This window comes from Chrysemys picta, chromosome 6, assembly GCF_011386835.1.
Source record: "Chrysemys picta bellii isolate R12L10 chromosome 6, ASM1138683v2, whole genome shotgun sequence".
Classification (NCBI taxonomy): Eukaryota; Metazoa; Chordata; order Testudines; family Emydidae; genus Chrysemys; species Chrysemys picta.
Genome location: NC_088796.1, coordinates 59926545 through 59952573, shown reverse-complemented (window position 1 = coordinate 59952573; position 26029 = coordinate 59926545). Strand labels below are relative to the sequence as shown.

Sequence of the window (26029 nt, the reverse complement as noted above, 5' to 3'; positions counted from 1 at the left end):
TGCGCGGAGCTGGCTTGAGCCCCACCAGCTGGCTTGAGTCCCCCCCCCCCCCCAAAATAAAAGTAAAACTATGCCTATGCCCAGTGGTCCACCCGGAGCCCCAAGCTTCAGCTTCAGCCCCACTGGCTGGGGCTGAAGCCAAAGCCTGAGAAACTTAGCTTCACAGGGCCTCCTGTGGCATGGGGCCCTGGGCAATTGCCCTCCTTGCTACCCCCTAACGCTGGCCCTGGCTTTTATGCAGAAAACCAGTTGTCATGGCACAGCCGTGCCATGGAATTTTTATAGCATATTTGGGGGGCCTCAGAAAGGAAAAAGGTTGAGAACCCCTGGACTAGAGGATCACAGTGGCCCCTTCTGACCTTAGAATCTATAAAGTATTTTTTCTACTGAGCCCATCAGCATATCTGACTCTTATTTTGTGCTTACTCATCAATAAAACTATAAATTCTGTCTGTAGAATATTTATCACTAGTGGTGTTGCATGATTCAGAAATAAAAGCGTGACTTTCCAATCTCGGGGGAGTTTGCAGGGATAACAGCTAAGGAATGTGGAGTCTTTAGGACTTTTATCCTATGTGTAAACTGAGAAATGTGTTTTTTAGCCATTGATCCAACAAAAATGTTAGTCACTTTCCAGAATATAACTGCATATTAAGCCATTAGCTCTTTCCTGTAAGTGTGCTTATAGTGAAATATAAATCCTATTAAGATGTTGGATGCAATTTCGCTTCTTAAAACAACATGGGTAGGGAGTGAGCAAAATTACTTGTATAGCTTTCTCTCCCTGCTCCCCAAACACCTTGTATTTTCTGTTTAGGCATATTTCGGCCTCGCTCTATCTGACTCAGTAACCTACACAGAATGGAGTACTTGAGAAGTACAGTATTAGAAATATTGTTCATATTCAGTGCTTCCTTTATTGGCCAGGATTGCAAGTAGGTTTTTTTGGTGGTCTATGTGAAATGATCTGACCAGATCCTAGTGAACCTATCACAATAGATGACCACCTTATTGGTGGTCTTTGCAGAGCCCGAAGATGGATTGGGTCATAGAGACTAAACTAATTTCTCGCTCCTAAAGGTCCATCTTTGTCAGGGTTTAAACAATTAAGAGTAGGTGAAACTTGTAATGTCACTGTCCATACTTTTTCATGCTCTGCTTAGCACAGAATTCCAGGCTTTTAATTCAGCATCTCTCTTTAGCCATACATTTGCTAAAACATAAATTTTGAAATTTCATCTTCAAAGGCATATACTTTCCAGTAGAATAAAATGTATTTAATATTTAGCTAAATATAGAATTTGCTTTTAAAAAAAATTCTGCTAGAGCTTTGCATCTTTCTAATGATACTTAAAATATTTTGTAGTTAAACATTTCACCAACGCCTAGATAAAACTTCTGTTTAAAATGAAAACAATTTTCCATGTAATCCCTAATGCATATAGTATCACTTTTAATGAACTTTCAAACAGCTTGAAATTAAATCTCAGACAAGTACAGATCTTGAACAGAATGTTAAATCCCTAATACTTAAAATGTGGACTTCCCATTCATGTGTCTGGTGACTAGCCTGCATTTACAAAAGAAAGTAAATATTGGAAACTCGCAGTCCCACTTCATTAAAATCATTTTTAAAATACCCTTTTCACAAGATTGAATAGGACAATTACTTCAGTACAGCTGAGGAAGAAAAGATGACATTTTTTGCATAGGAAGGTCTGTGGAGGTCTGGAGATAGATACAATGTTAAATGAAATGCTCTTGGTATGACCCTGATATGACCGGGTATATGCTCTTGCATGCCTTGTTACTTATAGCAAATTGATCAAAGAATCTAATAGGGGCGGAAAAAATCTCCCCCTGCCAATGCTGGACTGTTTTCTGTAGTGTATATTTTTATAATGAACGTCCAGTTTAATTTAACTATCCAAACCAGTGAGATTCCCTAACTTAGCCCAGTTATTCAAGGTAAATTATTTGTAAAAAATCATTTTTTATAAGTGTAATTTGTCAAAAAGTGATGTAACTATGTAGCTTGAAAAAACTACATTCACACCCTACTCTATTTGTGCTGTTGCAGGCAGAAAGCAGGAATGCAATATTTGGCAACAGGTCTTTGAAATCTATTCTTAAGTGGTTAGCAGTGGCCCAGGTGCTTTCATTTCTCTATAGTAAAGATTCTTGTGGTTAGTGCATAGGATTGCAACAGGATTGAGTCTGGCTTGGATTCTCTTCCCTGCTCTGCAAAACTGTAGTTGTTCACAATCTGTAGGTTATTTAATTTCTCTGCGCCTCCATTCCCCCTCAGTAATGTGGGACTATTTGTTACTTTTGCACAAGGATGCTTGGCAAAATTGAAGATATCAAATAGTTTCACAAACATTAAATAGAAGGCACTTTTAAAGTGCTAATTGTAGTCTGCAAAAATTTTGTTTCTTTGATAGAGTACTTCTAATGTTCTCTTAATCAATCAGAAAATAAACCTACATCTGTCCTACATCTTTATCTCTCATGTACAATAGAACTTATCTAGAGAGAGCCATGTCTTGCACACATTTGGGATCATATCAGTTGCACTGTTTATATTAAAAATTGGAAAATGACTGGGTTTAAGCACAGATCAGTCTGGAGTCATAAGTAAAATGACTGGTGCTGTCAGTCCAGTTCCTGGTGGACATGTGCCCATGCTGTAGTTTAAAAAAAGAAAATAGTTACCATTGGTATACTCGTTGCCAAGGACTGAAAATTCACACTGTGTGGACCGACGTTCTGCAAGACTGCGTCTTTGGAATGAGGACATGTTTGAGGTGCATCGGTGAAGGGGTGTGGAGAAGCTTGCTGTGCTGCATCTTTACTTCTCTTTTTCCTTATGTCTGAGATTTATGCCCTGACAAACTGACTTAGCATAAACACATTCTAAATATTTTAGATAAAATTATAAATATCTGTTTTAATTTCATGTTCATTAAAGATTTAACAAGCTGCCTCCTTAATGCTCCTATGCCATTTTAGGACCCTAACTTCACTGTTCTCCCTTTTTGTTCTGGATTGCAGTACTACATAATACTGATGAACTATTTTCTCTCCAACACCAGTGGGGGATGCTTATGAACAGCTGTGTTCTAAAGGTGAAAGAAATGACCAAGCCATCAGACTTAGAAAAATATCATCCTTACAAAAGCACCAGTCACTGTGGTATCTACATGAAAGCAAATTTGAGTTCTAAAAAAGTCCCACAGAACATGCTCTTGCGTAATATAATACTGCACTAGCTAATATAGGAGAATGTGGTGGTGTTGTTTTTTGAATTGGTGCTCTAGTTGTCAAATTTTATTTTATAGTCTTTTTCTTATAAAACTAGAATTAAATGCAATTCAGTGATTCATTAAATGTCACTTAACATACAGGTGCAACTCCCATTTAGCTCCCTTGCATTTGAGAGAATAAGGCATGAACATTGTAGAAATGACAGAGGTTTATGTCCGGTCTTTTTTCCCCAAAGTTATTGAGGCCCCTTACCAATCAAAGATCCCATTGATTTCTTTACTTGATTCTAACTATTTTTGTCTTGTATAATTTTTTATGGATCCCTTGACTGCTGTGATAAATCGTATATCAGTTGGAGACTTCTGTAAATGGCATGCTGATAATATTGAAAATATGGGCAATTTTTAAAATATGTTTTCAGATGATCCTGCTACATGGGCAGTGCTAATGGGTGCCTGCCATGCTGAAAATACTGTTGTCTATTTGAGAGACACACAACCTAAGAGAAGAGACCTAGAAATGACACTTGTAGCCACAGTTTCAGCCAAAAGTAAGTTATACAAACCTTCTTAATTTTCATACTTTTCTAAGAGGAAAAAATCAGTGCTTCTGGTTTGTGGGTTTTTTGTTTGTTTTTGTTTGCCTTGTAAAGTCATCAATAGTAATCTACAGAAAATTGCTTAGAAAAACATAACTCGCTTATACTACTTAAATGCAGGCTGGTAGTGACTCTCAAGCAACTGATCTTCTTAATATTAAATAATGGGTATATTGCTGGTCATCAAGGGCATTGCCACGTATTTTAACCTGTTTATAAATTAGCATGTTCCCAGACACACATTTTTGGTTCAACTGGAGTTAAATAATGAATAGATAATGACAATCTTAGGGGGAAAATGTCTAGCTTACCTATCTGATTACCTCTTGCTCATGGTGACGAGTACTAACAACTCACTTCTTATTTCTAATGTGTATATGGATTGTCACAGTCGCTTTTCGAGGCTGGGACTCAGCTGCACCTATGCCAGACTTAGTCTACCAAGGAGAGGGAATGAATACAAGGGTCATGTGACAGGGAGCATGTGACTTAAGTACCGTGCATGCTGGGAGACATAAGGGCAGCCTGTGATCATTCAGTGAGTACAGACCTGGAAGTGAGTGCTTCACTCAAAGCCTACAAAAATCAGGAAGAACATCCAGGAAAGGGTTAGTGAGGAGGTCAGGGCTAAGTAACTCTCCAGGGTCCTAGGTTGGCCTGGGAGACAAACATGCAGGTAGCAGCGGCCTGCTAGGAGAAGATGCTCAGCAAGACGGGCCTAAAACCTGTACCAAGGATGGTGAGCCAGCAGGAAAACTGGATGGTAGATTTGTGTTTGGGGAGTCTGATTTATTAACAAAATTCAAAAGGGGAGAGTTGGTGAGAACAATTGCAGCATGAAGTCTGATTTAACTGGGAGGAAGGAGGAACTGAGCCAGTAGCAGATTTCTGAAGCCATACCACGTAAACCCAACTACCATTCTACTAGGAACCAGAAATCCCATCTCCTTGAGCCTCTAAATAGAGTGAAGGTTCTAGTCTTTTCTACCTCCTCCCCATATGGCTCTTGGATCCTATCCTTCAGAAATGGACCTGATGCACCTATGACGTTGGTGGCCATTTTATGAAATGGCACCAGACTAGAGTGCCACAGTCACAGTACCATAGTGAAGCATGTTTAGAATTCACAGCACTGTCTAAAAAATGGCATAGTTGCTCAGTAATATGAGCAGACATTCTATGACTATTCATTCCAAATTGGGAGGGAGGGATAGCTTAGTGGTTTGAGCATTGGCCTACTAAACCTAGGGTTGTGAGTTCAGTCCTTGAGGGGGCCACTTAGGGATCTGGGGCAAAATCAGTACTTGGTCCTGCTAGTGAAGGCAGGGGGCTGGACTCAATGACCTTTCGGGGTCCCTTCCAGTTCTATGAGATAGGTATATCTCCAGATATTATTATTATTATTATTATTAAAGAACGTCACCATTCTTTGGCTTTCGATGAATATTGTATCAAATAAGTTTGCTAAGAAAAAATATTCAGAGTGAATGTTGAGCAAAAGTAAAATGTTTGTTGAAAGAGACTTTTGAACTTAGAATCAAATTACTGGTACAAAATACTGCTGTTCATAAGAGGTACTTATCCAACCCTGGAACACAAACAAAACAATGTAAATTGTGTCCAAGGAGCACTACCCAACTCAACTCATATTTTGAATATCAAACACTCACAATGAACTGCTTTGTTTATAGACGAAAAGTTGTTCAAAATGTTTTACCAAACTTCTGCAAACATAATGCATTTGAGAAAATCATAAGCTTTTGTGGACAATTCACAAATGGAAAAGAAGCTAATGATTACTCACAAATTGCTCCTTAAGTTCTCACTATAATACTTCTGAATACTAGTATCCTTGGTAGGTAAGCAAAGGATACAGGGTCAAAACTAAGATTATTTACAGAATCTTAACTCCAGGTGCGCTGGCTTGAAAACATTTTATTTTCAATACTTCTACTACAGTGGTCTGATATTTAAATCAATAAATTGATACATTATGTACTTTATGCTAAAGAAGTTTAGATCTGGGATAGCCTGCCTTTGTTCATTGTATCTATAGCCTCCCTTACTAAAAGGGCTAACGGTTGACTGACTTTTCTTACCATTTTGAAAATTAATTTCTCTAAAATATATGCTTCAGTTATTTTATCAACTCTACAAGTTGATACCTACCTTAAAACAAAATAAAAACTGTGCTCTCTTTCTAAGTCTGTTTTGCCGTGTGTGTGTGTGTGTGTGTGTGTTTATATGTATGTAATAAAAATACTAGGGAGTACTGTCACTTAGCCTGTCTGACCTATCATCATGATATGCACTAGGTCTTCTTTAGTTACTGTGACTCAAGCCTGATATGTGGCAGGGCACTAGAGCATATCCAGCAATACATTCTTAAATGCATGTTTACATTTACAGCTAAAGAAAAGGATCTTTCAGCTGAGTACATCCAGGCTCTTGAAGACTGGTCTCTTTGTCAGGCTATTACTGGTTTAAAAGAGACTGGTAGAATTACAGAAGCTGAGGCTCTCTGCACAAAGGTATGGTTATTACCACTGTCATTGATGCTTCATGACTTTGAGTGGAGCACTAATTCCTATGTGTTATATATGCAATGGTAATAAACTGCAAAGGAGCAGCAATCTGTTACAGCAGAGCACAGCCCAAATGCATAAACTGACTTTTTTTCACCTTTTAGTAAAGGAAAGACTATTCTTTATCAGCAGTTTTATAATTCAATTTAAACCATTTAAATTGGTTAAATAATTGTTCACCAGCTGTGGTCAGTACATTATAGCACAAAAATCCCTACTTCAATCTGATCTTATCCCATCTATCTTCATGTGCTTATCTTCTTGTCCCTCCTCACTTATGCCAGCAAAAAATAAATTCTTACAAAAGTTCCAAAGGCATTTTTCTCCAGAGGGAAATGCAGTTGGCTGTATTGTGGGATGAATGACTTGCTGTGTACTCAGTCACATTGATTATTCACCTCCTAGCCCACACTCAATTTTCAGAATCTTGGCTGCAATCCAAAGTGATAGGTACCATTTAAACTACACCAGACTGAATCACCTGAATGATTAGAAGTGTTTGCATTGCTAAAGAAAAATTAAATAAATGGAAAAAATTCAGAAAATATCTTATGAAAGCATTTGTGGTTTGTTAATTTTCTAGTCTCAGTAAGAATAAATTTCTTTTTTGAAGTGGCATGTGTGCATAATGGACAGAGAAGGCTGCCACCTTGGCAGAAGTATTTGCAAAGCAGCCCATAGATCTAGTGTATAAGCCATTCACCAAACATTCCAAAATAAATACAACAGAGAGTCCTGTGGCACCTTTAAGACTAACTCTTAAAGATGCCATAGGACTCTCTGTTGCTTTTTACAGATCCAGACTAACACGGCTACAAAAAAATACCTAATTCTTAGCCAATGTGGCTTTTTTACGAAGGCTTTTGTTGCTGTGGTGACCCAGTCAACCTACTTTGCTCATGTATCACCTTCTCCCTGGCTGCCACAATCTCTTTTAAGATGCTGTTGGTTACTGCCCTTGAGTAAGGTTCAGTGGACATGCCACCTTTTGAAGAGAAGAAATTCTCTTGCTTGTCAGTTTTCCTTTAATCAGCATATCCATTGCCCTTCCTGTACAGGAATACGTTAACAAGAGAATTAGTTTGTACATATTTCCCTGAGGGAAATACCTGTATAGTTCATTTTTTTTAAATGTTAATGAATCTTACTATGGTTTCATGTCTTAGTAAATTTAGGTTGGATAGCACTTTTCCTTGGGAGGGAGTTAAGAGGTAGGTCCTCTGTCCTTGAAAGCTCTAATCACCTCAAGATCTGCAGAAAGAATCTGACTGAGGAGTGACGATCAGGAACATACCTATCTGTTTTTCTTTTCTGAGCTAGGCAAGACCATTTACCTATGTGAGACCATTCCTTAGTTGTTGAGGGTAGAGCTGCTGCAAATACCAATCTCTGACTAGGGACCAAATTGCATCTACTAGACTGTTGCCTATTTAACTCTCTGGAATAGCTTGGAATGTTTTTGATTATTAAAATGTCTGTTACATATGGAGTCACTTAATTCCCAAGATACACCTTTTGGTCCAAGTAAATACCTTTAAAAAAGGAGTCTGGGTTGAACTAGGTTTTTGAAATGTGTACTGATTTGGACAGTGAAGAACCAGTCTGTAAGTAATATTTTGGGACTTTACTGCTAATGTAAAGAAAAGTGCATGCATTAGAACCACGTGATGGCTGCTGTTTTTTTCTGAAATCATTTCTGGAATGGGAAGTGTGCATGTGTGTGGCATCTCCTTCCCCCCAAGACAAAATAAATGGAGGACACTGCCCTGAGAACTCACAAGTCCCTGGAGATATGCTTAAGGCCAGTTCCAACCACATGATGGCCCTGTGTCTCTACATTAGCTTTGAGACTCCTCCTCTCCTCTGGCTTCTGGGCCCCATGGAGTCATTAGACTCCTATTCCTTGTTCTTCCCCTCCACATTGGATATCTGCCTTTCAACCCCATCTGTAAGTATGGGGCAGGTGCAAGACTTTGGACAGATTCCCTATGGGACTTGGGAACAATGAGTGTTCCTTGCTCACTTCCTCGTGCGAATCCATGATCCTGCAGACAGCTTTCAGGAACCTTCCTGATGTGCAGAAAAGGAGAGATTAATAAACAGAAATAGTCTGCTGCAAGAGGATCATAAGGAGGGGGCAAGTCTCCTCTCATATTTTTCTGTGCAAAATGAAAAGTATTAATAAGAATGTTCTCAATTTTTAAATATATCTTCTAATAACTTCTTGCATTTAACTAATTAAAAACTGTTTTTGGTTTTAGGGTTTAAAAAGTTGCCCCAGTCACCCAGAGCTGTTCCTGCTCTTGAGACAAGTTCAGTGTAAACAGCTTTTTCAGTCACACAAAGAGCTTCCAGATGCCATTTTGGAGGAACTTCATAAAACTGTCATGTCCAACTCCACTTCAGTAACAGCATGGCATGTAAGTGGACTCTTTCTTCCTGTTTCAATACACATCCCTATTACAGAGGATTATCTGAGAAGGGACTCTGAGTTAACATTCCTCCTCTTTGCACACTAACAGCTGGTGAGATGTGAGTACTAGATAATGATCTCTATTAGAGAACTGAAAGTACATAGTCCTCCTTATGAAGGCAGGAAAAGTGTAAATTTATGTTAACTTAATTAGGTAAACATATGTTGTGAAATTTGCCAATCTTGACTTCCACATCACAGGTCCCCAGTGAAACTTTGTAGCTTAATGTACTATAACATATGTTACTAGGCACAAATAAATGGTTCCTGAACAGTGTACTGAAAACTGGACATGTGCTGTCCCTGTGTTTCCTTCTGTTTGCACTCTTTGCACAGGTGAGTAACTCTTTCCCCGTGTTCAAGAGCATCAAGACTACCCAAAATCCCTGGCACATTTAAATAAATAAATAAAAAGCTTTCTTTCCTTTCCTTATTACTGGAAGAGAAGATCTAACTAAGGTTACCAATATTGTATTTTAAAAAAAGGACTGTTTTCTTAATCAACCCCACCCTTATATTATTTAAATAATGATATAATGAAAACATTCTTATTAGTACTATTCATTTTGCACAGAAAAATATGAGGAGAGTAATTATTCCTCAAGAATCACCTCTGTGCATTCATATTACCTACCCACCTTCCCTCTCTTCCTCAGTTCTAGGTAACATCAGGACTCTGCAGTTGGGGAGAAGAAAGGCTACTGGTTATCCCCCCACCCCAATGTACACTGCTTTAAGACAGTTCTACTGCTTAATGATGGATGCAAAAATCCCACAAGCATAAACATAGAGGCAACTCTCTAAAAGAAATTATTAGGAAAGTGCTTAGAATTGTGCCCCTGCTCTCCACTCTGAGAGTCATAAACTGTGCCAGTAGCAGAGGACCATGGGAGAGAGATCATCTAGGGAAGGTTTTAGACTAGAAGATTAGTTGTCTAGATCCTTTCATTGTTCAATAGCTGCTTCATGACCTAACAGATAACTTTCTGTACAAGCATGACTTACTGAAGTTGGAACATCTAGGGTATATATGAAAGGATTTACAAACTTCTGATTTCTTTTGCACCAATACATTTTCAGGTCAGTACAAAATAAGCCTCAGTTATAGTCCCTTGCCAACCTCTCTTTAAGAGGCGTTCACTCTACTGTGCTGATGGAGCAAGCAGAAGGATGAGAACACTAGGTTAGTCAGATTCCCCTAACTCCATTCCCATCTGTAGCTCCTCCAACAGGAACCTTCTGTCTGCAGAAGTTCAGGTTGTTGTCTGGCAAAAAGGATAACTACATATTTTCACCTGAGTTCAAGTTGTAAAATTGAATATTTTTACTTCCTCACATACAGTAGCATGAGATGGGAAATCCATCTTGTTCAAGGGCAGAAACTTTCTAACATGTTTGAACAGCTTTCCACCATCCTAATAGAACTGTTGTTGGCAATCTAGTGCTAGGTGGCATGCTCCATTTAAAAATAGCTTAGGAGATCCCCAGTGGAAAATGAGTTTGGCTACCTCCTAGTTCATGTTCATATTCACAAAACTACAAAATGGTTGGCAGTGTTGGGTAAGAGACCTCTGTTGTGAAATAACATAGCTATAGTACTAAAGGACAGAAGTACACTGGTAGAGCATGCATGGAAATTTGCACTCTCCTTCCCTCAAGCAGGTGTTCAGCTGTAAAATAACCTACAACTAATGGTGTATAAAGATCAACTTAATATATTCATGAAACTTGGAAAACTTAAATTTACATAGTCAAAAATACCTGAATGATCTGTTTTAATGAGCATTACCAAACATAATGGTTCTCTATTTTTAGTGGCTCGCAAAAGTGTACCAGTCTCAAAGAATGATGGTTGCAGCAGAGATGTGTTACAGAAAGAGTTTACAGTTGGCATCCCAACAGGGCAGTTGGAACGGGAAGTTATCAAGTTTGCTCCGGCTAGCTATGCTTGCACTGGAAATCTGCATGGTAAGATAACCACAACTATTATGATAAAATGAATTAATTTAAAATGTAAGCCATCTGCTGTTAGCTATCTTTTGTAATCTCCCAGATGAAGTCCTTCCATAAACTGTGGGAAACTGTAAGACTTTCGTTCTCTTTTGTGAACTACTCCTCAATAATTAGCAGAAATGGTATTCTCATTTCGTGCTAACATGGATGTGAATAAACCTAATACACTCTAACTTTAAAAGACTATTGATTGTTCTTAGACTTCTCTCCAGGAATATTTTATGTCTAAAGGAAATATATGGCATAATCAACTAAGACCATTAAGCTTTATTTTCTAATACTAAATTATTAGTTCTATCATCCAAACTGACTGTAGTATAACTTTGTTTCAAGACTCTTGCATCACTGAACATGTGACATTTGTATGAGTTGCATTCATTCAGTCTTATTATTTATTTTCATTTTTATTGCACTAGTGCCTAGAGATTTCAGTCAAGTTTGGGGCACAATTGTGCTGTTTGCTGTACAAACCCATAGATGGTCTTTGCCTTGAAGATCTTGGAGCCTAAGGAATGTCATTCTACCCTGTCTCCCTAAAAGGATCAGATGAAAACAATTACAATGATAGCATAATACGTGCCTTAAAGAAAATATAGGTCACTTTTTACATGCTTTTTCTAGAGATACTGAAATGCACACTATCCTCTTGCAGCAGTACTAGTGCTAAACTTCCCTAAAAATGTAAAGGTATGTGGCTTTTTGGATCAACTATGCCATAGGAGAAAGCATGTTTTCTTTCGTTAGGGCTATTCATATGCTGTAATTTATTGTGGGTCATCACTTCACTAAAATAGGTTGGGAAAACACTAGCTAAATGATCTACCCTAAAACAAAAGCAAAAGCATCTTCTCTCATGCCCAGAATGTTTAAAAGAGGAAACAAAATGAGTTTCCTTTACACCAAGTAGTTCAGCTAACTGATGTATTTTGAGTACTGGAAGAAGTTCTCAAAGTATAGGAAACCAAATAAAGCTCTCTTCCTGATGAGTATGAGAACCCCGTGCCTCAGGGAGAAAGGGTTATCTGTATGGGAATGTTGGCCAGTAGGGACCCTGCTACATCTCACGTGATTCTGCCGTCCTGGCTGGTGACTTTGCTCTTCATTTGTAACTGCCCACAAAATATCTCTACCATGGCAGAACCTGGTGGTGCACCCAACCTACATGTCACTAGGTGTTTATGTAGAGGTCTTTGCATGCTTTAATTTCATTGAAAAGGTACAACTCTCACTCTTGCTTCAGACTATTTTGCACAAGATTAAAGTATGACATAATTAAGGCTGTTTTTTGTATAGTGTATTTCATACTGATCAGTCTTCATAGCTGATTAAATTCTTTTGAAGCAAATAAATCAGCTTTTTAAACAAACCTTTTGCTACCCACATTCTCTTGGCATAACCAGAGCAGTTTACAAGACAGTTTCTATTACATAGGTTTGTTTGCTCAGCTTTATCTTTAGCATAGCTGAACCCACTTAAATTGCACCCACTCTGGGGCAAATTCTGGCACATTTTGTTGTCTTTAATTATTTCACTTAGATGTCAGTAGCATAATTGCAGTCTCTTACAGTCTTGAATAATCTGTTTCTTATCTTTCCTAGTGAAAACCTGTGCACTTCATATAAACATTTATATTTTACTGTATTTTCTGTCATGCAAAATTTTTACCAAATACATTACCGTCTCTCCAGTAATCTAATTCAATGGACTTGCCAAACATGAATTGCTGAATAGTGGCTCCACTAAATAAACATCAATTTAGAGTTGCTGTTTAACTTACGATTTTCTCTTTGGACTCTGTGTACCTGTGAGCATTCAATGTGGATAAATTCATCTCTCCAGTGTAGCCTTGCAAGCTTTCATCGGATATACACATGCATCCTTAATATAATAAAGTAATGCTGTTTTACTTTCCTGTTAATAACAACTCTGCAGATGAATGGCCAAGTAGAATTTTGCAAGACTGCTGTAAAAGTACTGAAATAATGCAGTTCTGGCTTTCCAGCCCTATTATACCCTGAGACTTGGAAATCTAATTTACCAAACAGGAAAGCTTAAGAATTAGCAAACTTGCAGAATTAAAGGCTAATCATGTGCAGATGATATGTGTGCAAACAAATATTATCTTTCCCCCAGTGAAACATTTTGGCTAGTAACGTAGTTACTAAAGTTTTCTTGCTGTCATCTTGCTGATAGGCTAACATTTCAAATGATCATTGGCCATCCTTGGTTCAGGAGGCAACAACTGAAGCCTTGAAACTTTCCTTCTGCCCACTGGCTGTTCTTCTGCAAGCGCTGTTACAGTACAATCGCAAAATGGGGGCAAGGTATGTGTTCTCTATAATAGTGTACCCCATAAAAACAATGTCTGGTGAAAGTGAGTGCAGGTGGTTTGCCTTAGTTCAGGGGTAGGCAACCTATGGCATGCGTGCCAAAGGCGGCATGCGTGCCAAAGGCGGCACGTGAGCTGATTTTCAGTGGCACTCACACTGCCTGGGTCCTGGCCACCGGTCCAGGGGGCTCTGCATTTTAATTTAATTTTAAATGAAGCTTCTTAAACATTTTAAAAACCTTATTTACTTTACATACAATAATAGTTTAGTTATATATTATAGACTTATAGAAAGAGACCTTCTAAAAATGTTAAAATGTATTACTGGCACGCGAAACCTTAAATCAGAGTGAATAAATGAAGACTCGGCACACCACTTCTGAAAGGTTGCCAACCCCTGCCTTAGTTCAACTTCAAAAGCTGAAAAACCAGTTGAAAGCAGGGAACCAAAGCAGTAGTATTTATAGTTGGAGTCTTTTATGGTATCAAAGACAGCTACAGCTTTTGGCTAAGCTTTTTAAAAAACATATAAACTAAATATATTTTAACTTTTTTTGCAAGAACTATCTGATGAGTATTGGTTGAATGAGATGGTAGCAGTGAGGCAGTCTCATTCCAGCATGTGCTGCAATTCTATCCAGTCTCAAGTGAGATTCAAAACAAGTTTCTGACCCTTTTTTTTCCCCATGACACATATTTGCAAAAATAGGAATGCTGGTACCAGTGCACTAGCCAAATTCTAACTTGTGTAACCATATTCTGCCTACCTGAATTTCCCCTTGGATGTCACTTTACTGACTTTTCACTTGCCATAAAATTATATAATGCTGTTGCAAGCAATTAAACAGTTGTTTCACACTAAAGATGGACTATAATGCGTGTGTTATACACACTGGTTATACAAATACATTTGACTAAAAACCTTTTTGCTGGTCACAGGACTGGTGTTCTAGTAACTGCTTCCCTAAAAGCAGCTGTGATACCTTAAAGGTTTATATTATAGTTATTAAACAAGAGCAAATGCCTTTTAGGATTTCAGCAGGGTAGTGCTGCCCAAATTGAGTTTATGGGCAGCATGATGCACAACATGCTAATATAGCAAACATTAAAATTCCATTAGTGTTGAAATAATTTTTTGAGTTACTACTTGTAGCAGAAGAGTTTACATTTTCAGGTGTACTTATAGAGGATTGTTCTCAGGGTAGTTATTATTCTAAGTGGAAATAAAAATAACTATGAATCATTATGTACGTTCTGGACATTGAGAGGCAGTGCTGGACCCACAATTGGGAGAAGGGAAGTAGACGTAAAAATTGGTGATATTGCTATCAACTGTTGTCATCGGCTGCAAGACACGTGATTGCTCATGCGAATTTTATCTAAAAGGACAATTTGGTTTAATCACTACAATTTAAAATAATTCTGACTCTTGCCAGGTTATACAAAACAAGAAAATTGTTAAATGCAACAAATTTCTAGAGATTCTCGGTATTAAATTTTATTTTTGTTCCTAGGGAGACTCGTCGAATGTTGGAAAGAGTGGTGTATCAGCCTGGATATCCAGAAACCATAGTATCAGTTGCACGCTGGTACCTCCTAAGACATTTATATGCCAAAGATGATTACGAATTAATAGATGTAAGAGTCAGTCTATTTCTATACAGATATATGCAAATACCAATCGTGTTGACTAGCTTTCTATGCTAGTCCCCATTTATAGAAATATTTATGGGGTGTGTTACGGAATCTTTCCAGGATTTGGGAAGCAAAAGCATAATATAATTCCAGCTTTGTGTGGAGTCAGTGATTCAAATCAAAGCTGCACCATGACTGTCAGGCAGTCAGCATAACTAATTGTGACTGAGACTGGATGCTGGCCAATTGTGCACTTCCATCTTGTTTAAGACTGAGCTCTTACAGTAAAAAATTGAGTTTTTTTTTTTAATCTGATAATTTATTTAAATACTACTTAGACTGTCAGCCCCAACACAGATGCAGACATAGGTCAAGACAGAATGGGGAGGGGGACAAGGGGGAGATTTGTTTTAATTACACTTTTTTTTTTAGCAACTTTCAATAGTAAAGAGTAAATGTATGCATGTCTCCAGCACATCCAAAATAGCACTTGAACTGCTCTCTAAACCTTCAAATTTTGACTGTAATATCAGAAGCAAGATATTTGCTAACTGTGAATTTTAAGGAAATGGTGTTGAAAGTTCCTGTTCCAAAATGTATTAAAATTTTAGACCACATCTGGGGCAAAATTCTTCTGAGTTCCCTGCTTAGACATGCATTATGGGACACGCGATAAAAAAGAATTGGCAATCGAGTTCTTCTGAACAGGATTCTGGTGTGGATTCGTTGTACTCCGTTCTGAGTAATCATCACTAGCGAGAAAATAATGTAGAGTTTGGCTAAGTGACCACAGGGAGTGAGGAATGCCAGGCAGAACCTATGAACATCTGTAAAAACACTAAGCTGGAGAGATCTTCTTGAATAGTACAAAGGCCTCAAGTCATAGAATTAAATTCAGAGTGGGAAACCCTAAACTGTCAGGGAAAACTCCTGACAATGTTGTATAAGTAGGCTGTGAGAGAGCCCTATCACATGGATCATATATAAAGTTAGACCTACCAAACACCCATAAGGGCCCTGCAGGGAGCAACCCTGCACTGACAGGCCATATGACCTCATTGGTCTCTTCTATCTTCAGTATCTTCCCTCCTGTCAGTGAATCACTTAGTTGGAAAAGTGACCTCAGCCCTAAGCAACAAATGATGTCTTGCATTGCAGTGGTTGCAATTTACTTTTTAAGGCATTAAGCAAACTATTGCATAGTACTGAAATTATCCCATTTATGTCTGGATATTTGGGTTGCTTGGGTTTTTAGGGGTGCTGAATAGGAGAGATTCAAATATTTGGGTATCACAAATAACTTTTTTTTCCCCACAGGCACTTGTAGCGAATGCCAAAGCTAATGGAGATACTAGATCTCTGGAACTAGACAAGAAATTATCAGCATCTGCCTAGCATGGACTTCTTTCAGTGGGCCACCAGAAGGAAAAAAAGGAAATTCATGAAACCTAATTCACGCCACCTGCCAGCAAATCTGTTTTTGTTTTTTTTTAAGTGAAAATCCTTTTTTGTTAGACAAAAGCAAATTGCTTTAAAATAAATATTTTTTTACGATGGACACTGCCATCAACCTGTTTTTCCTTTACTTAAAACTCAAGTTCATTTAACTTGTATTTTTCCTCACTGATACATTTATGTTGTGCTGCTGCAATGGAGAATCCATTTTTTTTTTCTGTTGGAGTTTACAGCAGATGTCCATGCTCCTCACATGGACATTGCTTATCATTTTGCACTTGCAGTGGTGCAAAGCAGGATAAGTTTCTACTTTTTGAAACAAAGCCTTAAATTGTCAAAGTAGTATGCAAATTTATATTTTTAAGTTATTCCCAACTGTTGTAACTTGCAGAAATCTAAACTTTCTATAATGTTCGTTATATTACAGTTGGGACTCCAAATACATTTGCAACTCCACATGCAGTGGCGGGAAGCAAAAAAATATTTAACACTGCAACTGATTAGGTTGCAGACAGGAGGAACTGGATTTCTACAACATACTCTGGTCAAGGGAAATATAAATAAGTAAAACTGAGATTTTGCACAATGAGCCGATCCATGGTTATATTTATAAATGTGTATGGCAATTTGTATTTATAATTTTTTGGTAACCCTGCTGTTGACTGCTTATTTGGATTAATCATGATAACAGTTCTTGATGCAATTCTGCCCTGTACTTCCAGATAATCAAAATAAAACTCAATGAATCTAGTCTGAGTGTTTTGTTGCAAACAATTAAGAACTTACTGTATGCAGCACGTATATTTAAGTATGTGCTAATTTTCAAGTTTGAACAGGTTAGCTGGCCTGTTGCTCTTAACTTACTCAAGGGAGGAATGGCAAGGGTCTTCTACTATTACCTTCTCCCACACACGGCCATGTAAGACATTTTCCTTAAGGTGATTGGTCAGATAGTTAATGTGAACTGAAGGTAGCTCTTTTGGGGGGGGGGGGGGGGGAGGAGAGGCAGGAGAAGAGTAATTGCTCCTCTCTCTAGGGTCCCACTCTCCCTTTGCAGGCTTTGGTTCTTGGCTTAAACTCCACAGGGACTGACTAGGGATCTGACTCTTAAACTTGCTTGCATACATCAAGTAGTGTTACACTATCACTAGCTAACATCCTGTTTCTGCCCACTCACTTGAAGTTTAAAAAACGAACAAACTCACAATGTGAATTCCGTGCCTTTATGGTTCATATCAGTTGTCATTTTAGCAATAATCCTGTAGGATGATCTCATCACTTTATATATCAGTAGATCTAAGATTTTAATAATTACTCTGACTAGGGCATTTTGGCCTAGTGGGCTCCTTCCATTCCTCCATTTTTTCTCTCCCACAAGCCTTCTGTATGCCACCCCTATTTCCAGGGGCTCTCTCCATTGCCCTTTCCCCTATGCCAGGGTCTGTGTGTGCCCTCATGACATGGTCCTCCAGTCTTCCCATCAGTGTTTGTGTCCCCATACCAGGGGCTCTGTGGAGACCTATTTCCCCCACAGCCCACACACCATTCTTATTTTGTCTTTATCCAACTTTCTTTCAGCATCATCACTTTCAAATTGTATTGGGAGGAGGTACTGTTATGCAGGAATGTGTTTAAAGGCTGCCCTCAACCCGTTTTTTGATCTATAGACCATTCTAGAGGTGGTTGGAGCTGCTGGCTCTGCTAACCAGACACCTGAGAGGCTCTACCTTTCCCTTCCTTTCAGTTTTATCACATTACAGGCAAACATACAGAGAAATGCTTCTGAGTTGAATGTTAGACCTTCCTTCACTCAGCCAGTAAATCTAAAGACCCTGTGTATTCTAATGTCAGGGTGGGGGAATAAGAGAATGAATGTCTCCAATCTGTCATTAGCCTTAGTTATCAATCATATAATGTCAGTAATAACTGTTACTGGACCAACTTTTGTTGGTGAAAGAGACAAGCTTTTGAGCTACACAGAGTTCTTCCGGACTGGGAAATGTACTCCATATCACAGCAAAATACAAGGTGGAACAGATTAAGCATAAGGAGTTAACACATGTTGCAAGAGATGGTTCAAGATGAAGTAGGCAATTAACACCTCTGCAGTCATAGGTCAAAGGAGGGTTAGTGGGTTACAGATTGTTGTAATAAGACAAAAACAGGGTCTCTAGAGAACAATCTGTCCCACCTTGTATTTAGCTGTGACACTGAATACCTTTCCCAGACCTGAAGAAGAGCTCTGTGTAACTCAAAAGCTTGTCCCTTTCACCACAGATGTTGGTCCAATAAGAGACACTACCTCGCCTACTTGTCTACCCTATATCATGGGACCAACATTACTACATCAACACTCCCAATAAGTCATCTGTCAGTTGTAGATGTTCTTCATGTATACATTAGCATTTCATCAGACAACAAAAGTTACTTTCAAACTAACAATGCTGTCTCCTTTGAATTAGAAGAAACTATTAGTTGATATTTCTAACCAGATAATTTTATAGCCCAAAGGAATTTTATACACATTGAAGAAAGAAAGCGAGGTGTAGGTGGTGAAGATAATGTGCAAACTGTTAAGGGAAGGCTCTAATTTAAATTAATGAAATCCAAGAAATATAAGACAAAGCAAGTGTGCAGCCGCCAGAGGTAAGGGTGTGCAAAGTGTCTGCTGTGTCCTGTGCAAATGAATTCCAGGTTTGCTGAGGGTGGGATAGGTTTTAGCACTTCGTTCATCTGTAGATCTCAAAGAACTTTACAAATGAAGGCAAGCAGAACCCTCATTTTACAGATGGGGAAACAGCCATAGTGATGAAGTGACTTGGCCAAGGTCAGTGGTAGAGATGGGAATAAAAAACCAGGTCCACTCAGTCCTAGGCAGGTTTGCCATCTAGTGGTTCATACTGCCTTCCTTTAAAGCAGAAATAGGGTGAAATCCTGGCCCTGGTGATGTCAAAGACAAAACTCCCATTAACTTCAATGGAGCCAGGATATCATCCATGATACTTAAACTCCCTCATATACACACACAATAAAATCCGTTCATGAGAATTTTTTTTTTTAAATCTGTATACGCCATCTCTGTGAATCTCCTTTTTAGAGGTGGTAAGCATACCACCCCTCAATAATACTTTCACCAAATAGGATTTTCTTATTCAAACATTGTTTCACACAAAATTAAATCACAAAACATGACCAGCACACTAATCTAATATATGTAGGTATTCTGTATAGTTTAAATGAAAGCAAAGCATTTGTGAGGGATAGGAACAGTCTTATAACCAATATAAACAGTTTTGATTGGCAAAAAAACAATAGTAACAAATAACTACACCTGTCCTGCCAATGGGGTTACGGTTATCTGACACTCCAAAGTACTCTGAGCTGACTGTAGCTCTGGAATCTATCTTTTGGTTTAATGCGATGTAAAAAATAATATTTTAGCCCAAACTATTTCTTTTTTTAAAAGCATAAGTCCTACATTTTTATTGGATGTGAACTTCCAAGATTGGGCCTTGAATTCTGTTACCTGCCTTGCCATTTGGCCAGACTAATCTGCCTTCCACAAAGCCAACAAACAAGGAAGAGCTGCGAACAGCCAGGAACCTTTGGCTGGATGTGAAGATGAGTATGAATTTGATCATGATGAAAAGGTGGCTAGAAGCTTGTGATCATGTCTTTTTGCACAACGACTGCCCAATCAACAATAGCAATACTGAAGCTCATATAGCACGTTTATTTCACATGAGATTTTAATTCTAAATTATGTCTCAAACTTGCAATGTGATTGCAAATCAATACTTTGGACAAGATTACACCTGCCTTCATGCTAGAGCACAAAGGAGCAAGTCTGGACACCTGCAGCCGTGGTCTTCCCCTTGTGTCAGGTTTAGGCTCTGTGTAGGATGCTGTGGATCAATCCAAACATCTGTGACATAGTGTGCTACTTTGGAATAAATTCCTCAGTGGCCCTATATTTTGCCATAACTTCATGGCCAATACAAGTAACATTATAGCACCTACTAGTGTCACCTTCATAGGCAGGGAATAACATGAGACCCTATAGGATGAGTTCAGAAAACAGCTGGGTAAGGGTCTGTAGAAGTATATTAGGATTCCAGGTGGCACTATAGATTTTCTGCTGTTCCCTGAAAATGTGAGACACACAGAGTGATGTGATCTTAAAGGGTTGCCAAGATGGAAGCAGCAAAGAGTGTTAAGTGCAGACACCTGTTTCATAAGAGTGGTACCTGCAAGGCCCAAGATGAGTCAAACTTACCAAAACTGAAACACAGAAGGACTGCATTTGACATTGGTCACTATTTTTGTTTTTACACCATTTCCTGTTGTGATTCTAGTTTTTTGCATATACCATAGAAAAGGAAGGTTTCCTTGCAGCAAGAAAAGTATATTTGTTACTGAATTGGATTCTCCTATTATCTGTACTGAGGCCTCTTCATGAACCATGCTGTTAAAGAGGCTAGGCCGGGCCCCTGCCTGAGGAACTTTTCCCTGTGTGCTGTCCTAGACAAACATGGAAAACCAGAGCCGCTAGGATTATCTGAGTTCTGTCCCATTTGATTTGCTGGAGAGAGGCTCAGAGACAATGAATTTATCAGTTGTGGGACAGAGTATCTACCACAACTGCATTGTGGTCATTCCCCCACCTCTCCCCCGCAAACCCTGGCAAAACTGTCTCTGATGTCAGTGGGACTGGAATTTAGTGTGTACTAGTGCCTTAGAATTCTGGAACCTGAATTACCAGGTAAACTTATTTCAGGGTTGTTTCCTTTTTTAAAGTTGAAGCAGATAAAAATGTATTTAAGATTTTATTTTACCCACTTTAATAATCAAGAACCTAGGTATAACCATCACCTTCTTTCCATGAACCAGAAAAGCATCTTGGAAATAGATACCATATTTCTGATAATGCAAAAATTATCATCATCTTGCCTTTGATCCATCACTTGCACCAGTTTCCTTAGCTGCATAGAATGACTCAACTTCTCTTTTTCTCCAACCCAAATTACATTGCAGTAAATGTTCTGCTATATTCTAGAGAAACTGAGGATTGCTATTCTTCCTTCAATTGCCATTTAATATTAATCGGCTTAATGTATGTGCATAGAGCAATACTGGGAGAATTTACTAGGCCTAATTTTGATTTTAGTTGCACCAGTGTAAATCCAGCATAATTCAGACCAGAAGTGGGCTTGTTATGCTTAAGAATGTCAGGGAGTTAAACAGACAGGTGCATCCTAAAAATCCCCAAATAAGAGCTAATTTTTTGTGAAATATTCTTTTCAAATTTGTCAGTCCTTAATATTTATTTTCTTGCCCCACTGACCTTGCTTCAACATATTAAAACAAGACAAAATCACCATAACTGATTTTCTTTAGTGTTGCACTAGATTATAAAATATGATTTAAGGATAGCAGTAACATGCTATGGAGACATGAGATTTTCTTTGTTTCAGTCTTTAAGCCAACAGTCCTGTTAGGTTGAGAGAACAACTGCAAATGCTGGAAAAGCTTCAGTCTTCCTGAAGTTCAGTTACCTTGCATCGTATTTTTTTAATGTCTTTCTGGAATTTCTTTTTTTCTAGTTTCAGTTTTGTTGTCTGTATTTGTTGGAGTGAGTTGAGAGCTTCATGAATGGACTGAAATCCTGGTGTAAAAATAGGTATATTTAGTTAAATTATGGTCAAAGGCTTTTATGCAACCCTGCAGTAATTAGCTACTATTTAATCTAAAACCCATTAAAACCATTCTATCTAATCTGTTTTATTGCATGTCATGGAGATGGCTTTAGCATTTTAAATGATAACCTCCTTGTTATTGGAATCATGTCTTCCTGTGCACTGGGCAGCACCAAACATACTGGCAGTGCTCCCAAATTACAGCAATAGTATCAGAACCTGCATCACATTTATTGGATGTGAAAATTGAATTCTATATGATGTCCAAAAACTTAACAAAAATGAAGTCCTGCTTGTTATTGAAGTTACCTTTCTCCAGCTGTGCAGTTTCACTGTTAAAAGCATGACTAATGCACTGTTTATCCAGTAACTGATTTGTAAGTCTATAATCATTACTTTCGGACCCATGAAATTCTCTAATCACATTTACATACCCCTGGGAGCATTGCTACTGCAAGTGACAGTATGTCAGGAGATCCCTGCACTTGCACAGAGCATCCCCCTTGAAGTCAAGTAGGGTGACCAGATGTCCCGATTTTATAGGGACAGTCCCAATTTTTGGGTCTTTTTCTTATATAGGCTCCTATTACCCCCACTCCCTGTCCCGATTTTTCACATTTGCTGTCTGGTCACCCTAAAGTCAAGGGAGCTGAGTGCCTTTGCAGCAATCATCCCACATGCTATCAATTGCAGATGTAGAACCTAATCCGATAGTTTTAGCCAGCAATACTGTAAAGTAGGCAGAGCCTCTCTCAGGGCTCACCCTCAGGCAGCTTCAAAGCCCTTTCCCTCTTTCTAAAGTCTTTTGGGGTTGTGGTAAGTCTTGGGGCAGCAGAAGTTTGTCAGCTGTTTCCCTTTCAGCTCCTTTCCTTCTGGTTGCCACCCCTTCCTGTGACCAGCTTAGAGTGGCCAGACAGCAAGTGTGAAAAATCGGGACGGGGATGGGGGGCATGCGGAGGAGAAATAGGAGCCTATACAAGAAAAAGCCCCAAATATTGGGACTGTCCCTATAAAATCAGGACATCTGGTCACCCTAGTCCAGCTCTCCTTTTTAAGCTTGCTTTCTCCAACTTGCACAGCAGGCTGTGCAGCCATGTCTATTTGATAAGGATTGAGCCCAGAGGAGCTTGTTAGCCTTCTTCTGATTGGGATGGGGTGTGCTCCATCACAGACAAGGTTGCTGTAGGGCTGGTGTCTGACTCAGACAACTCATCATCTGTTAATAGATGGCAATGTCAGACAGTGAATATAGTTCAAGTTGGGATACATAAAATTATTTCATTTTAAGAAACTGGATGCTAAACTTTTAGCTTTCATGTGTCCCCTGCAGGTATTGGAGTTCATGCCAAGAAATCTGACACAGAACAATTCTGAAGAACTAGTCTTGGAAGTAGTCACTATTTTATAATACACTATATAGTATCACTAAGAATAAAAAGATAGATAGTTTTGATGGAAATCATACATGCATTTTTGAGACAGGATAAGGGGGAGCTCAGATACTACTGTTTCGAGGGCCTTATATGTACCTAAGTAAATATATAAAGAAAGAGGTTAGAGTTGATAGGTTCTATCATTTCTGAAATAGACAAACTTCCAAGGATGCCAGCTTTTTTAAAAATCAACAATGTTTAATTGTAATGTGGCTATCTAGAGACTGGAAAGTTTTGAACAGTTAGATTTATCCATCCCTGTTCGCAAATTACAGGATCTCTCAAATTGCAAACTAACTGATGTTTGCTCAATTTGTCAGAACAGATGTTTGATTTTCTTGCTAATTAACATCTTAACCATAGTTTCCAGCTAACCGTCCTCTTAAAACAGGGCAGCCCGGGGGGGGGGGGGGGGGGGGAGTGGGGCAATTTGCCCCAGGCCCCGGGCCCCACAGGGGCCCCCACAAGAATATAGTATTCTATAGTATTGCAACTTTTTTTTATGGAAGGGGCCCCCGAAATTGCTTTGCCCCAGGCCCCCTGAATCCTCTGGGCGGCCCTGTCTTAAAAATAAAGTGTAAATAAAGTGTGTACATGGTAACATGACAGACTGTCACTTTTTCTTTTTTGTTTTGAAACTGTTGTTTAATATGGAGTTCATTTTATCAATGCAACTCTTCAGATATGATTTAAGCAAGTAATTGCAGAGTATTTAAAGTTATAAAAAATCCAAACAGATCTCTCTCATATTTCAGACATTTCCAAGATATCTCAGCTTATACACTGTATAAGCACCAACAGCAGCTATTGGGACAGCATAAAAATTACAAAGAAAGTGCTTTCTTCTTGCGTTTCTCCCGTTCTTCATGCTCTTCTTATTTCTTGTCATCCCTACCAGATAGTTAGGAAAGAAAGAGTTACTGGGGAAGTGTTTGCAGAAAAGCTGGATTTTGGCATTTTGATCTGAACATGGCTGGGTTTGGGCTTAGCCTGATTATTTCTGACACAAAGTTCAGCAACCAAGGACTTGCTGCTAAGAATGCTCATCCTACAGCATCTACATTTTTAAATTCGGGAATTTTCTAATTGCATCATCCTTCTAGATCCTGTCTTGCCAGGTTGTGAATGGTAGCGTGGTCTTTAAGATAGCCAAGCCCAAACCTGTGACGGTCTTGGTAGAACACTACTAGGTTAGAATTTGGTCTGCAAGTACACTGTTGGATGTCACTAGCATTCATCATAGAACACAAGCAACAGGTATATGTGTGTCTGCCTGTTTAATCTAATCATCAGTGTACAGATTTGTATTGTGCCACTCTTTGTAGCAAGTTGAAAGTTCAGAAGGACCTTGTTCTCTGCTACCTTAGGTGAAAATATACACAGCTACACATCATCAAGCAAAGATCTCAGTAACAAGGTTCTTGTGCAAATGGAAAGGTTGCAGCCTACTGATTAGCTGACGATGGAAGAAAGGATTCTTACCATTAGATGCAGTCCCTAAGGCTGAGTTTGGAAACCAGGTTCAGATGTCGGGATACAAGCTACTAAAGGAAAGTGTCACCATGGGAAAAGGAAACTGGAGTACTGGATTGTGGTGGGCTAATGTAATGTCTGTCAACAGTGACAGGCAGTGAGGAAAAACTATTTGAAAAATAGTTATATGGGACTGAGGAAGAAAGGCATGTTTTGATATTGTTCCCATTTGACTAGGAAGCACTTTCTAAGAAAGCATGTTACAGTCCTGTACAAATATAACAAATAAACCCTTCTTACCTGATCTATATTCATTCTGGATTTCCTCCAGCTCATTCCAGATCTGTCTTTCAAATCTAGTAATTCTTGCATGCAGTTTAGTTTCATATTTTTTCACCTGGCTCAGCACCATTTCATATTGCTGTGGTTTATTGGTGCTCTCTAGCTTTAGCGAGAGGTGCACGTTTTCTTCCAGTTTCTTTTCTGCTGCTTCCTTTTCAATAGATATCATGTGAACGTCACATAAATACCAGTCAATAAGGCTAGGTCTACACTTACAGCAGTCTATAGAATACATACACTGCACACCAACCTAACATGAGTATAAATAGCAGTGTAGACTGTGAGGCATTGCTTAGGTGAGTAAGACACACTAGAACCATAAGGTATATACCCTACATAGTTGTCTACACCCCCAAGTAGTGCCTCCCATGTTTACACTTCTTGTTTTTAGCAGTGAATATCCCACTGCCTCCCTGCTGCGGGAGCCTTTCCCGGCTGCAAGAAAAGGCTTTGGCAGTGGGGAAAAGATTCTGGCAGCCCCGCACTGCTGGAGCTTTTGCCCACTGTCAGAGCCTTACTCTGCCCTGTGTAGTTACACATACCCTGCATGCCACCGTCAGTGTAGAGAGGGCCTGAGAGGATTACATTGCTCACCAGAAAGTTGCCTCTTGGCCGGCAAGCATGAGTTAAACCAGTTTTCTTTACCTTTGAAATCTGCATAGACAATATTATATGAACTAAATAAAACTGCTGGAGCCTTACATCCTTGCAGGATATTCTCCAACCCATC

General features: G+C 38.9%; 2 protein-coding genes across 18 annotated transcripts in view; one reads left to right on the top strand and one right to left on the bottom strand.

Annotated features, from left to right (window-relative positions):
• The window catches only part of SKIC3 (SKI3 subunit of superkiller complex), an 80163-nt gene extending 63058 nt beyond the window's left edge, over window positions 1–17105 (top strand). For all 14 annotated transcript variants that reach the window (XM_042855830.2, XM_042855824.2, XM_024109604.3 and 11 more), the window contains 7 exons: window positions 3689–3817; window positions 6275–6396; window positions 8712–8870; window positions 10739–10891; window positions 13130–13260; window positions 14780–14903; window positions 16218–17105. In XM_042855830.2, the coding sequence (XP_042711764.2) occupies window positions 3689–3817; window positions 6275–6396; window positions 8712–8870; window positions 10739–10891; window positions 13130–13260; window positions 14780–14903; window positions 16218–16295 (896 nt within the window). In that variant the 3' untranslated portion in view covers window positions 16296–17105. The remainder of the gene's footprint in view (window positions 1–3688; window positions 3818–6274; window positions 6397–8711; window positions 8871–10738; window positions 10892–13129; window positions 13261–14779; window positions 14904–16217) is intronic.
• The window catches only part of FAM81B (family with sequence similarity 81 member B), a 62587-nt gene continuing 53238 nt past the window's right edge, over window positions 16681–26029 (bottom strand). For 3 of the 4 annotated variants that reach the window (XM_024109607.3, XM_024109609.3, XM_065599217.1), the window contains 2 exons: window positions 25258–25450; window positions 23909–24375 (listed from right to left, as the gene is read on the bottom strand). In XM_024109607.3, the coding sequence (XP_023965375.2) occupies window positions 24236–24375; window positions 25258–25450 (333 nt within the window). In that variant the 3' untranslated portion in view covers window positions 23909–24235. Of the gene's footprint in view, window positions 22021–23908; window positions 24376–25257; window positions 25451–26029 lie in introns of those variants that run through there. The other variant, XM_005306925.4, reaches the window with a different exon arrangement.